This window comes from Nycticebus coucang, chromosome 19 (assembly GCF_027406575.1).
Source record: "Nycticebus coucang isolate mNycCou1 chromosome 19, mNycCou1.pri, whole genome shotgun sequence".
NCBI lineage: Eukaryota > Metazoa > Chordata > Mammalia > Primates > Lorisidae > Nycticebus > Nycticebus coucang.
In genome coordinates this window covers 2,384,727-2,399,682 of record NC_069798.1, presented here as the reverse complement: position 1 = coordinate 2,399,682, position 14,956 = coordinate 2,384,727, and the positions used below count along the sequence as shown (strand labels likewise).

Genomic DNA, 14,956 nt, shown 5'->3' with positions numbered 1-14,956 from the left:
ACTGGCTTCCTTCAGCCAGCACAGTGATCAGCTGATGTCTCTGAAGAACTGGGCCTTGCACTCTGAGACCCACTGACATCACAATTTACACTCTGAGCCCCTATCAAGTCACAAGGGTCCAACCATGCATGGGACACATAAGTCATGGGAACGCCTGAATTCTGGTCAAGGATATAAGGGTTAAAGTTGATGAGGTTGTAAAAGGATCGAGAAAACCTACTGGAAGCATGATCAACCCAAGGCCGCCACCACTGCTTTTTTTTGCCCTTGGCTTTCTGTTTGTCTGCTTCTCCTAAAATAAAATATGTCCAAATATTAATTCTTATAAAGTGAAAAAACAAATTGTGAAAACCACGCTTTAACAACTCAATTGTCAAATCTAGATAAATTGCAAAAGTACGTCAGAGGTCAGGAAAAAGAATTATACTGAATTTGAAAAATACACATGTAGTAACAATTTCAAAATATAAATACTAATCATTCTTTTAACAGTATGCTACATTTTCACTTTTTCGTAGTAACTGAGGGCTTATAAAGAAATATTAAAAAGAACAGTCTGTCAAAAATACATCTCACAAAATTGAATTAACAGGAAGGAATCATCAACTGAATTTCATAGAACCATTTAGTGGTAAATAATTTGCTAAAAATACATAAATTAAAATAACCAGAATTTTCCCTTAGGACTATTTTAATGCATTGGTGGAAAACATAAATTTAGTAGTACTGAATAGTAACATGCACTGGAAAAATATCATGCGTTATCCCTCCATCCCTTTCATACCTGTAAGCCTCCATAAAAAGATCTTTTAAACTTCAATTGGACATAATAAATCTATAATTAGATATCATAGACACATATTTCATAGTATTTTTCATTGGAACAGGCAATAAGTGAATGATATTTTAACTACTCATATTCAGGTTCCACAAAAAATATGCATAATATTTCATTTTTACATAAAATTTATAGATATCAAAGAGAACAGTAGACTACATAGCTGAAATATGTTCTCTGAAGGAATTAATTAAGCAAACTCATGCCAATTTTCTTCAGATATAGGTATTTCTGCAATAAAAACTAAACTATGTGTTTGGTAAGCTATTTTGCTGAAGAATACTCATGAAATCATTGATTCATCAAATATACATTTAGAAAGCAAATGAATTTATCCCGTTCTCAAAATAAAACTTGCTGAGTTAAAAAAAAAAAAACACATTGATAATACTGGCAGGATGAAAAGTAACAGTTTATTATATATCCTACCCAATGTCATGCTATTGTTCAATTTCAAGGGACACGAATAAAAGGAAAATGTCTTGACGTACTTTCATCATCTTCTTCAGAGAGTTTTCGGATGGTCTGGCCTTCCCCTGACTCCTGGGTCAAGCTCAGCATCCTCTCCTTACCCTTTTTGTATTTCTGTTGTCTGGCTTTGATACGATCCATCCTAGTAAATGAGACAGTAAAACCATGGACACATTCATAGTTATCACACAGTCAGCACTTGGAGCTTACACTGTTATTCATACAGCTAAACTCATGGACAAAGTAGTCAGTTCACTTTGGGCTATTTGGGAATTGTAAAATGGTTGCTTATTAGCAACACATCTCCTTGGTTTTACATACATACTCCTGCGTGTGTGTGTACATATCCACGTGATTTTGCACTACACAGATGCTAGTCTTAATAATACAATCAGTAATAATTATGCTAAGCTAAGTATGCAACGTATGATGCTCACTCACATCTTGTATCGTAGCCAGTTTTGAACATAGCATATTATAAAAGGCAAGTCCTTTATTCCCCCAAGTTTTACATTCTCAAACAAATGAAAAATTCAGCAAAGTGAATTACAGTAGCAGGTCTCATTTATGGGAAACCAGGAACACATTCTAAATGCAGATCCAAGTTTGTTGTTCCTCTAGACCTGATTTAGTCTAGAAAAAACAGCTGTATCACACTGAATCTTTATTATATATTTTAATGTATAACTTACGTCTTTGAGAAAATAACCATGTTATGAAATAATCTAATTTATAGTAGGAAATATTTCTGCTTGCAGAAAAAACTGGAAAATGAGGTCATGATGTAATGCAGCTGCCCTAGGAAACTAGGGAACTTTCCTAGTGGGTTGTTAGTGTCTCTGTCTTCTTGGGGAAGGTGTCTAGTTATCCCCAAATTAAAAACTACCACCAGTCCTCAGAGGTTCCATTCATTGCTAGAAATTTCCCTCAAAGAAAGTTCTTTTCAGTGGAATTCTCAGATCTTTTGAGTGGAGTCAGTCTATCCTACCACAGAATGATATGGTGGGAAAACTTTGAGCTGGAAACAGGTCCATATGGGTTATGGTTCCAGGGCTGGCTCTGGGCAGGGTGCATTATAGGTCATCTAATACAAGGGGTGTCACCAGTTACTTCCTGCAGAGACTGGATTATATTACCTTGAAAGAGACTGGATTATATTACCTTTCCAAAACTGACTCCACATTCACTTCCTTAACAGACAGATGTAATGAATGAACACTTAACTTTCAAATTCTTCCCATTCAGCAAGACTCTGCCTCATTCACTAACTAGTTCAATCTTTATGGAAAATCTGAAGATAGAATCGTAAGCCTAATTTAAAAGCAGAAAACTGAAATTCAGAGAACTTAAATGACCTTTGAAATCAAGGTTTTAAAGTAAGTAACACAAGTAGGGTTTGATTGCTGGTCCTTTCCAGGAGAGCTTCAGTTTCTCACATGTTAGAACTGTTTTTCCTTAAACGACTTTTATTAATATTTTCAGCATCACAGGCATGAACAATTGCTGAAAATAGTGTTTGTATATGGGAAGTTGTGAAAGTTGACACCAATTTTTTTTCAAGGGTTTGAGGCTCCTTGGGAGTGGAGGGTGAGCTCAATAAGGTCCTACAATCAGAAAACACAAGGTAAGGGAGAAGGACTATGAACAAAACACCCTTACTGTCGCTTCAGCTGATCCATGGACTTTTTCTCTTCCTCAATTCTTGCCTTTACAGCTTTTACAACTGTGGCCTGGAAAAGTTCAGCCCCTCTAAGGGAAAATTGGAAACATAACAAGTTAGTATTCTTATCGTTCTTGCTTACCTTCTCCTGAAAACAATCACTAGGAATGAGAAAACACAACATCCCTTTCTGGCGGCCGATTCCAGCTTCCTTGCTGGGGGTGGGAGTCCACAAAACCTCCCACCCAAAGCCTTGTCCTAGTAGACAAATAGGCCCCAGTTGGTCAGTGAGGAAAAAGTGGTCTGTGGTCACTGCCATGACAAAGGCGGGGAGCCTCTTCAAACCTGTCCCACCCAACATCAGACTTCAGTCAAGTATTACTCATCTGACCTTGTTACAGTTGCACCATGAGGAAGAATTGGGCAAGAAGTGAGCCTGTAGCTCCCAGAGATGTCCTTCCCCTCCAGGGATGCTGGGAGAGGTGCCACCTTCCCACCAACAGCCTTCTTGTGCTTGGGGTCCCTTCCCCACCACAGCCTGAAGGACATCATCTTCTGATTATTCCTCCATGCTTGCATCTGCTCCCTGCCATTGGGGCAGGATTCTGCTCATAAATATGCAAACACGCTCAAGTCTTGCTAACCCATGTGCATCCCACATTTTCTTACAAAGACTTAGATCACTGCCCCTCAAGATCAAATGCCTTGTCGCCACTGTCCCAACCCTTTACCACTTCAACCTCTGTTGCCAGCTGTTTGACTTTGACCCTTGCAGTCAAGGTCACTGATCCCAATGTTCCATTGCCAGGCTTATCCTTATGTAACCTATCTGATAAAGTGCCACTTGGAAACAATCTTCCTTAGGCTCCCCAGGCTGTCTTGTTGTCCTTTTTCCCCACACAGACCGACACATGCTAATTACACTGTATTGCGATTTGATGCTTGTGCTCAGGGTTCTTGGTCTTCTTTGCAACCTCTCTAATGTGAATGTTCCTAGGGTCTTTCTCTTATTCTTCGCGCTTTCTCTCAAGACAGCTCCAATTCACCTGCTCCAAGTCCCTCTGTGTCATGACGGCCCTCTGTCTGTATTCGTCTGCAGACCAGTCCCCTCTGCTGCCTTGACTTCCCAGCGGGTTGAGTTTCACATGCCCACAGAACCTGCAACTCCACGCTGTGGTCGGCCTTCTCTCCTGCTACAGCGTCTTAGACCCTCTCCATTTGGGATCAGCACGTCATTCGTGTGAGCCAGAATCCTGGGTACATCGGACTCTTCTCTTTCTGTCATCATGGCCCTTCCTGCCAAGTGACTTTCCAGTTATACCATTTTACCTGATACATAGCTTTCTAATTTGTCTCATCTTGGTCCCAGCTATTTTTTCTTATTTGTTTTTTATTTTTATTTATTTTTTCTCTTGTTTTCATAGATTTAGGAGGAACAAGTGCAGCTTTGTAACATGGGTATAGTGTAGCACAGTGGTGAAGTCTGGGTTGCTACAGGAACCATCACCTGAATTGTGTGCGTTGTATCCATTAAATAATGTTTCATCGCATGTCTATCCTGGATCATGGCAGCAGCGGCCACTTAACTGTCTCTTTTCCTACAGAGCTGTTTCTACTCCTTCTGTTCTCCACACAGGAGCAGAGTGAGCTTTCTGAAATGCAAACACTGTCAGCCACTTTCTGGCCTTCCTGTTCTCTGTGGGAGCGCTCCCAAAGTTACAAACATGGCTCCAGGCTCTGACGGTCTGGCTCTCCGGCCAGTCCAGCTTATTCCTCACCACTCTCTGTCCTCACCTTCAAATTTCAGTGTTTCAGCCACTCTGAGCTTCTTATGGCTTCTCAATGAGAGCTTCCCTGTACTTCCTCCTCAAGCCACCTCCTCCATCTTTGTCCTTTAACCCTGTCTAGCCACCCTTCAGACCACAGCTGGGAATTGAAGGCTATCCTGGTCCACGCCCCTGTGTTGGGCTATACTCCCTTGATATGACCTCTCAGCTCCCTGGGTACCTCCCACCATCACACGTGCTAAGGTCTGAATGTTTGTGTCCTCCCAAAATTCATAGGTTGAAATCCTAACTGCCAAGGTGATGCTACTATGTATTAGAGGATGTGGACTTCAGGACACCAGGGGTCCTTATAAAAGACACCCAAGGGAGAGCTCTTGCCCCTTTCACCATGATGGGAGACATTGAGAAGCTGACCATCTATGAGGAAATGGGCCCTCAACAGATGCAGAATCTCCCAGCACCTTGATCTTGGACTTCCCAGCCTAGAAAAAACTTACATTGTTTGAAAGCTACCTAGTTTATGGTATTTTTATTATGGCAGCCCACACAGACCGACACAATACTAATTACACTGTATTGTGATTTGCTGTTGTGTGCTATCTTCCGGCTAGTCTGTAAACTCTGGGGTAAGCATCCACCTCTTTGTAATACAGTGGGCAGTGAACAGATGAATGAATGAATGAATGAATGTGTATTCTTTGGAAATGCCATTGTGAGTTCAATCTTTATTAAATTATGGCTTTTCTTTATTGAGCATAAGCTGTACTCTGAACCAAAGCCATCACTGGTGCTGTAACATGAAGGACATGCTTTCTAAATAACTGTCACGACCTTAGACACTGACTTCCTATTATGTCCTGGACTTCTAAGGACCAAACATTTTGAGAAAGGCAAAAACAGAACATTTACCTACAGAATTACCAGTTGCTATAAGTAAATAAGGTTAATACTGGGATGAGACATTATACTCTGCTCTGAAAATGATGTCCTGGGTATTAGAAAATGATTATAATGGTGAATCTAGGGCCAATACTGTACACCATATGAAGTCAATATTCCTCTACATAATGAGGGCAAGGTTGCTACAAGACTCCTGGGATTAAATGAAGATCCTCTACCCTGGTCTTTTTCTAACAGGCTCCAGGTCAGATAACAAAGGCTGGCAATTGCCCTTATAAAGACAGACTTTTGAAATAAACTTTTTGCATATCCTTGATTGATTCTGCTGGAAAGAATTTCTTAATTTCTTGTGAGCACTACAAGCAAGCTCAGACAGAAAGCACAGTGCATTTTGACTTTCAGGCAAGGTTCCTAAGAGAAACTACTGATGTCATAGCCTGACCCACCTTGATGCCAGGATCTGTGAAGCTTTTATATCAGCCACGACATGGAGGAAATAATAGCTCATGAAAACTCTTCTTTGCAGTAGGAGGAAGGCAAAACATATGCTGTCCCAAATAATGCCTGCTTCACCACTGGGTAGTGTACAGGGTGAATTACCATCAGCTGTGGCAATAAAGTAGAAAAAAGAAAACAAAATAAATTATCATCTATTTCCATTATTATTTTATAAAATCTAGGGAATGGTCAGGCTTGGGAAATCACATAGGCAGCAAAGCAGCATTCTGATGCACTGACTGGCTTATGAGTTGATTTATTTATAAGGAGGCCACACACTTGGAAAACAATATCAACAGGGATTCCTAATGTTGACTGCCCAGTGAACTTGATACTTTGGGTCCCTTTGACCTGGAGGCCTCCTGAATATTTCTCTTAGGGAGAAAGGGACCTTAGCAACAGCCATGGAGAAATAATGTCCAAATACCAGAGGAAATGCTCTGATACAAAAGAAAACACTCATCTTGGGGATGGGCTCTACCCAGGAGCAACCAGCATAATATACACAGTGTAGTCTATCAGAAGACGTAGTGACAGCACTTCTTAACCTGAGTATAAAACAAATTCCCAGCAACGTTTCATCCTCAGGAGTATAGCCTGAATTAGGAGCCACCATGGGGAGGGTATGATGTCCAGGGAGCTCCTACTGTGGGCCACTGGGGGATTACGTGTGATGTCATCCCAGGTTCTAATGCAACAGGCCGGGTGCCATGGCACTTAGACCTCTGGCTTAGCAGGAGTCAAATTATAGCATCCCTGGGGCTTCTCCCAGCTACTTACCAGGGATTCACATTCCCTGATTCCCTGAACTCCCTGAGCAGAGAAGGGCCTGGAAGTTACCTAGATGAGTCAAGATTCTAACGGGAGGAACTGCAGGTACAGGCTTCCATAGGCTTCTGGAATACTTGCTACCCTAACTCAAAAAAGTCCCGGGAGTTACTATGGAACAATACCCAACCCCCAGACCCCAGATCCAAATCCTCACGGTTTGGGGAGTTTCTAGAAGATGACTGTGATTATGCCTAGTATAGTGAAACCTCACATTATAAACATCAGATTCACAAAGGAGTACAGTTCTGTGGCCTCCGTCTTGAAATAGAATTGACCTCTACTTTTATCTCCATGTGCTTTGGCTCAGTTTTTTAATCAGAACAGTACAACTGGCCTTCCTTTTCTGCCATTCCACCACCAAATTTGCTCTTCACACTTACGCATTTGGTAGCCTTTTACTGTGCAGGCCAGGCTGAAAGCTTGGATGAACCAGCAACTATTTTTAACCAATGTTGTAATGTATCCACATGCTCCTATCTGAAAAACAAAAGGGAGGGCAAATACTAAAAAACTGCACCCAGAAAAAAGGTTTGATAATCTTGCAATGCCAACATGTGCAGGATTTATAAGGTCTCAGTGCTAGTGATTACAGGAGGTACCTAAAAATTCAGTCACATGTAGCAGTGTTTCAGGATGTAAACTCCTGGGGAAAATTGAACTTCCCAATAAAGACAGGAAAGGGAGAGTCCTTAGTGGAATGCTTTCTGCCCTTGGAAGCACCACTCTTTGCAAAGAGGAAATCTTGGAAGGTTGTGCTCCGTGGCTCTGTGACAGTGGATGGGTACGTGCTGAACGCTGGGACTCTGATTTTGATAGTTTTTTTTCTCAGAGGACAGACAAATTCAACCTATGCTGTTCCCCAAGAAAGCATCCTAGTCATAGCTCCAGTGTGTAAGTCTTAGTATAGGAATGTGACACGTGACTTGAGCCTTGCCTGACCACTTGTCTGGGTAAGGGAATCACCTTTACTGGTGGCCATGTGGTTACCTCATAACAATGAATCTCTTGTTATAGTTACGCTAACTTCAAATCCTGAGAGCGAAAAGTTTAAACACACATTAATCACGGCACATCAACACATAAGGGTGATGGCTGAATTGTGAGTATTTCCTGGAACAGGTGACGTAGGTGAAAATCATTAGTTTGCTTTGCGGTACTGGTGACTCAGCATGAGTTTCCCAGACCCGGGTACATGCTGCTGGAGCCAATATTCCAATCCTATACCATCATGCTTTTGTTCTAGTCATCTAGGCTAGGAATTACCGCCCTTTTTTTCTCCCTGGAAACCCTTCAATCTATTTAGGAATCTCTGATGTGTTCAAATGGCAATGCCTCCAGGAAGCCTTTTCCCAATTGATCCAGGCCCCAGATATTAGGCATTTTTTTGTTTGTTTGTTTTGCTTTGTTACCCTAAAATGTTGAGATAATTATCATTAACAGATTATATTACAAATATTTATAAGAAGGTCTAGTTTCCCTTTTAGAATATAAGTTCCTTGAGGTTAAAACCTGGGTACTAGTTGTCTCTAATTCTTTAAGATATAAAACAATTCAATTCTTTAAGACACAAAACAACAGCACTCTTCATTACAGAATGAATGAATGAACTTCACATCCCCACCTTTTTCAGGAATGGCTAAGAGCTCAGCCTTCAGCAGTGGGTCCCTTATCATCAGACTACTTTCAGAATGAAACAGGGTTCTGTTGTCCTGTCTCTTGCTTTCTCCAACAAATCTCACTACTACCTCAAGGTAAGTTAATGTCAGTGGGGTAAAAGTTCAACATTAAAGTCACTTTCACTAGAAAATTAACCTTCAAATACCTATTCATGGTCACACAGAGTTGGCTTTCCAGACCTTTAAATATATGCCAACTCCCCCCCAAAAAAACAAAGCGCTTTCATAGCCAAATCACCTAGTGAGGTCATCTTTAAGCTGCTAAGAAGGGGCACAGCAGAGAATCATTATATGCCTGCCCTTTCAGCTTACTCTCCATCACAGCCTGTGAGAAGGTGGCACAGGAATGAACTTTAACTTGGGTCAACGGGAGAGTTGTTCACTTCTTTAGTTATTATGTCATTTCCTGCAGCACCGAATAACTTAGATGGTGTCTTTGTGGCCTGAATGACTGATGCACTCTGGGATCACCAGTGGGATCGTAACAGTGCAGGAGTTGTGGTGTGCCCTGAAACGTCACTATTTAATAGAGGACATAGATGTGGTAAGGGAGGGGGGTGTATTCTATCAATCCTACGTTATTCATGGAGAGTTATCCTCTGGGAGTCCACACTCAGAGGACATCTACCTACACCTTACGGACAGACATAAAACATTCCTGTCTGCAGGAGCCTGTTAGCCTGCTCCACCTTGACCCTGCCCCCCACACACAGTGTTAAAGGGAACTATACTCATTTCATTTTAAACTTCCACAATTTTTTTTGTAGGTAAGAGAGTTGCCTTTTGCCAGCATGATATGAATTTTGAAAAGATTCATTGATTTTTTTATTCAGCTCATTACAGCGCCACCTCATCATCACACATGCCATGAGTGATGACAAATTGTTCCTCAGAAGGGACAAAATTTTAATTAATGAAATACATTTTAGAATTTGTCCTTATGAGTACATATCCTTGAGTCATGTGATCTTGAAATGGTATAAATGAACAAAAAGGATCCTGTTTAATATGGCGAAACAAAGAGTAACAAATGATCATTCAAATTTTGAATTTGCAGCATCTTATTTGGGGCTTCTTAGAGAGCATGTGGCAAGCTCTGGGCTTTTAATAACCGCGGAGTGGACTGTTTACTCTTACGCTGAGACCACAAATGTGTTACATAGTGGGAGCCACTTACTGACAGGATGTTTTTCATCGTAATCACAAACACGTTGTATGCAATCAGCCAGTCCCAGTAGCGCAGGATGCTCTTGATGGGTTTTAACAGCAAATCGCCCCCGAAGAGCAGGAAATAGAAACAGGCCACCAAGTAACCCATGCAAAATATGCTGATCCTGGTCGTCCCAGTAATGAAGATGATGGTAAGAACAAACCAGAAGAGGTAGCTGAAGATGATCACTTTGGACATGTCTAAGTAAGATCTAGAAAACAAAACCGAACAATAAAAGGACAACAAAACCAACAAAAACACAAAATGAGGAGATTCTACCTTAAAAAGGGAAAAACACTTAATCCTGGACTGCGTATGAAAGCACTCTGTAAGCCGTACTAAGCTTGCGTTCATTTTTCATTTAATACCACCTGTTATAAAGGAAACCCTCATATAAACAGCAGTGGACTAATACCTGAGTTGTGGAAACACTGAGCATGTGCTTGCCATCATCCCCCACAGGCCAACGTGCTCACAAACACTGATATTTTCTGACTACCACTTGAATACTCAAAATTCCTCTGTATCTTTCTATGGGAGGTATGAATACCAGGTGTGCCAAAAAATGTATAGACATTTAAAGCAATCTTATTGGAATAGATGTATGCAGCATGTCAAGGTACACTAGTACCTTCAAGACACTAGTACCTTCAATTCAACTTTAAAAAGTAATACATAGATAACATCTCTTAAAATGTGTATATAGTTTTTGGCTCTGTCTGTAAGTGTATGGCAAAAGAAATCTTGCAGCAATCTGGGAATCAAGCTGCTACACAGTGGGCGGCGGTGGGGGGTGGGGGCACGTTCCTCCGTAAGTGGGAACCTTACCTGACCACCTGGGGTCTGGCAGACAAAGGGAAGAAGAAAATTACACACACAAAGTGCTCTGACCCATGAGAGATGGCACCGTGCTAGCCCCTCGCGAGGCTAACAGGTACCGTCCTGTGTTCAGGACTCAGCTATTTATTTAGAAAATTTGGGGCGTGTTTTTACAAGGCAAAAAATGAAAAGGCAAGCGCTTCGTGCTTCAATTAAACAGGCAGTTCTTTGTTTAGGGAAGAAAGTTGTGAGGCTGAAGGACAGGGGGTGCTAAGCTACCGAAGTCAAAGAATACTTTGGGGGAAAGATGAGGAAGTGAAGTTACAGCCTGAGGCCGCAGGGTCTCTGCATGGCAACTGTCAATTACTTTCTTTTATTTATTTATTTATTTTTATTAAACCCTAGCTGTGTACATTAGTATGATCGTGGGCACCATACACTTGGTTCATAGATCGTTTGACACATTTTCATCACATTAGCTAACATAGCTTTTGTAGCATTTTCTTAGTTATTTTGCCAAGACCTTTACATTCCACATTTACTAGGATTCACATATAGCCTTGTAAGATGCACCGCAGGTGTAATCCCATTAATCCCCCTTCTTCCCCCTCCCTCCCCCCTCCCTCCCCTCCCTTTCCCCTTTCTCCCTATTCTTAGGTTGTAACTGGGTTATAGCTTTCATGTGAAGGTCCTACATTAGTTTCATAATAAGGGTGAGTACATTGGGTGCTTTTTCTTCCATTCTTGAGACACATTACTAAGAAGAATATGTTCCAGCTCCATCCATGTAAACATGAAAGAGGTAAAGTCTCCATCTTTCTTTAAGGCTGCATAATATTCCATGGTGTACATATACCCCAATTTATTAAAATCACACCATAACAAAGATATTTGTATCAGAATATTTATTGCAGCCCTATTCATAATTGCTAAGTCATGGAAAAAGCCCAAGTGCCCATCGATCCACGAATGTCAATTACTTTCTAATTTCATTTATACCTTTGTCTCTAAGCCGTCAATCTCTAACTAGACATTTCCCAGACTCCTTTTTATCTGCTCTGCTGGACATTCCAATCCCTGTTTGCCAGCATAGGTGTGCACTGCAAAGGCTGAGCTGAAACTCAGGGCCATAACCCGCTTGAGATTTCAGGGAGGAATGCCAGCCTACTCTAGCTTTTGCCCACAAAATTCTAAGATACAGATGCCTCCTGGATAGGCAGAGAAAAGTTAAGAATGGATTCCTTTTGGTGAATTAGAAGTTAATAGATTAAAATAAATGCGTATCACATGAAAAGGTTTTGTTGAGATGCACATCTCTCCACACAGGTGGGAAGCAGTTCAGATGGCGCAGACCCGGCCACTATGGGTTTTTCCGGCCCTTTCTAACATTCTGCTTTGGCTGTCCCTGGGTTGAGTTAGAATTCTCTTTTGGGGGCCACCCTTCCCTCATGGCCTTCTTGAAGGGAGGCCAGTGCTCAGGTCTCAGTTGTCTTTTAATAACCAGCAGCTCCCGAGCTGTGTGGTCACTTTCCTCTGACAGGAGACAAGCCCATAGGCCGAGTCCCCCCTGCATTTGATTGATTAGAGCTTCTTTGTTTCGGGGGTTTTGCTTTGGTACTTTCTCTTGCCAGATTTGAGAAGCACAGGAGAACCAATTCTGGATTCGCTCTTTGATTCATGGGCTGTCATGTTGCAGAATGCTAGTAAGTAATCTCTCCATAAAATGTGTACTCACTCCATCTAGCCAGCATTATCCGAGAAGGAGTTAGAGTTACACCTTAATGGTACAGTTTTCAGAGACATGAACTTTTGACCCTTATTATTTCTTGAGTAAAATATTAAAATATTTTCACAATTTTTTTCCAAAAATATTTCATACCCTTCTGTGACTTCATCATTGAATAAAAGTGAATAAAATATCAGTATTTCTCTGTATGTCAGGATCATCACAGGTAAAGTCAGTGATACAGTTGAGCCCACAGGGACTTCTGAAGGATGTGTGGTTTGAATCGATGCATCCGGGCTCCTGGCACTTCCCAGCATGTGTGTGCATGCACTGGGCCTTCCTTCCTTGCCTGCCACTGCAGGTTAATTCCTGCTCCAGGAGCCCTGGCCTCTGTGCCTCATCACTTACTCAGAAATCATAAAAGTAAGCTCAAGAGGGTAACATGGGGGACACAGCAAGGGTGCTCTGGGGAGGAGGCAGAGGGGCCCTGAGCAGACAGACCGAGCCCTGGTGAGGCACTCCTCCCGGTTGGGACCTCCTAACTGTCAGTGATTAGCTTCCTAGAGAGGCTGGGCTGCTGGGGCCTGAGCCCTGCGGAGGGAGAAGGGCAGGGCGGCCGGCTACTGACAAGCAAACGGGCACGCCATCTTACTACTTGACATGGGCAGTCCTTAGTGAAAAACACATCTAAAAATTTAAAATAGCTAAAAAATAAAAAATCAAAATTTTAGCTTTATAAATAAATGGCACACAAACTTCACAAACTTTTCATTTCAGTTATTTTTGGTTTTCATGAGTATGTTATAAAACGCTTGTACTTTTCCTTTGCCAAAGGAAAAAGAAGGAACCTGGACTGATTTTTCTCTTAGTAACACAGGGAAGAGGTAAAAATGGGAGTTTTCCCTTAGATTACTGTTTAGCATGGCACTTGATTGACAAATAGGATCTTGAAGTCTATGTAGCATATCATATTTTCACAAATTAACTTATTGATTATACATACCAAAGCAGGAAAGTGCTTAAACATTCAGATTTAGGAGCTAGATTAACTGGGTTCAAATCTCTATGTTGCTGTTGCCTCTATCTGACCTCTTGGCTGTGGGCTCCTCGTCTACTAAGTGAGGACAATAATACCACTGACTCATAGGTGGTCACTGGGGTGAGATGGTTTAATACCTACAAAGCCTGAAGCTGAACTCGGTGCAGAGTAAGCATTTAGTAACTGCCGTTATATGCATTGTAGGCCAACAACTATAAGGGTAGGGAAATGCAGATGAGAGAACCAGACCAATGCCATATTTGAGAGAACCAGACCGACACTATCTTAAGGTTCAGAGCCTTTTTGTCTAAAACTGATGAGTCACCGTGAATTGCTGGTTTTTGGGCCTTGAGTCATCGGCGTCCAATCAGAAACTGCCTCCTGGAATGGGCCATATGGCAGGACCCATGGCGACCAATCCAGAAGCGATCCCTTTGTTTAACTTGTATAAGCCTACTTTGCTGTGCTATCCTATAAAAATACCCCTGTTCTAGGGCTCCGGTCTCCTGGCTCAGATCCGTTGTAACAGAGACCTCAGGAGTCCAAGCTCAAACTTGCAATAAAATGGCTCTTTTGCTTTTGCATTGGATTCGGCTCCTCGGTGGTGGGGGATTTCAACTGGGCACAACACAGACACGTACAAAAATAAGTTAGAAGTAGTTTTTGGCTAAGGTGCCTTCACCTTAGAAGAAGGGACAAGATAGGTTCTTAAAATAATGACTTCAGGCAGAGGGCAATTTACACCATGGGGGCTGAACTCGCTAGCAGATGAGAAGCTGGAGAGGGGCTCTGGAGTGGAGAGTGGCCCTGGCCTGAGTGCAGCTGTGATCCCTCCCCCCACGGAGTGCACAGGCTGAGGCCCCTTCTCACAGCCTCATGACAACACAAAAGGGCAGACACAGTCAGGGTAGGTGCTCAGTCCCTAGTCACACAGCCAGGAGGGGAGCCATGAGAGGCCACAGCAGCCTCCTCAGCCCACCACAGAGGTGCTAAGTCGAGTTTTAAGGGTTTCCAAGGATGGGAAGAGCCAATTGCTGAGGAGAGTAGATGTGCCCCATGAAGAGGGCATTGGATAATAAAACCACCACACGGATATGCAGAGGGTTTGCAGAGGGAGTGAATGCACAGTGAGAAGTTGAGCAGGTTTATATACAAACATTGGGAAAGGGATAACCAGGCTGCCCAGATCAGCTGTCCAAGGCTGAAGAGGACAGCAGAGTACTGAAAAGGTGCCATGCAGGGAGCCAAGGGTGGCCGCAGAGGAGACACTGCTTGAGGGGAGCACAGGCAAGGGTGAGCTCTGGGGACCCACCTCCTCAGTCCTCTGTGAATACTGGAAATGAGGAGGAGGGACAGGGAGGGGAGAAGGGACACAGAATAAGGAGGATGGAGGTGAGGAGCAGGGACAGGGCATAGGGAGGAGGGACAGAGGGTGAAAAGGACAGATGGAGGGTGAGGATGAGGGCTGGTGATGAGGAGGAAGGACGGGGTTAAGGAAGAG

At 42.4% G+C, this 14,956-nt stretch overlaps 1 protein-coding gene across 3 annotated transcripts in view; it reads right to left on the bottom strand.

The window, feature by feature from the left end:
* The window catches only part of PIEZO2 (piezo type mechanosensitive ion channel component 2), a 459,894-nt gene that overhangs the window by 76,999 nt on the left and 367,939 nt on the right, over nt 1-14,956 (bottom strand). For all 3 annotated transcript variants that reach the window (XM_053571827.1, XM_053571828.1, XM_053571829.1), the window contains 6 exons: nt 9,839-10,082; nt 7,366-7,462; nt 6,103-6,262; nt 2,969-3,058; nt 1,330-1,451; nt 221-292 (listed from right to left, as the gene is read on the bottom strand). In XM_053571827.1, the coding sequence (XP_053427802.1) occupies nt 221-292; nt 1,330-1,451; nt 2,969-3,058; nt 6,103-6,262; nt 7,366-7,462; nt 9,839-10,082 (785 nt within the window). The remainder of the gene's footprint in view (nt 1-220; nt 293-1,329; nt 1,452-2,968; nt 3,059-6,102; nt 6,263-7,365; nt 7,463-9,838; nt 10,083-14,956) is intronic.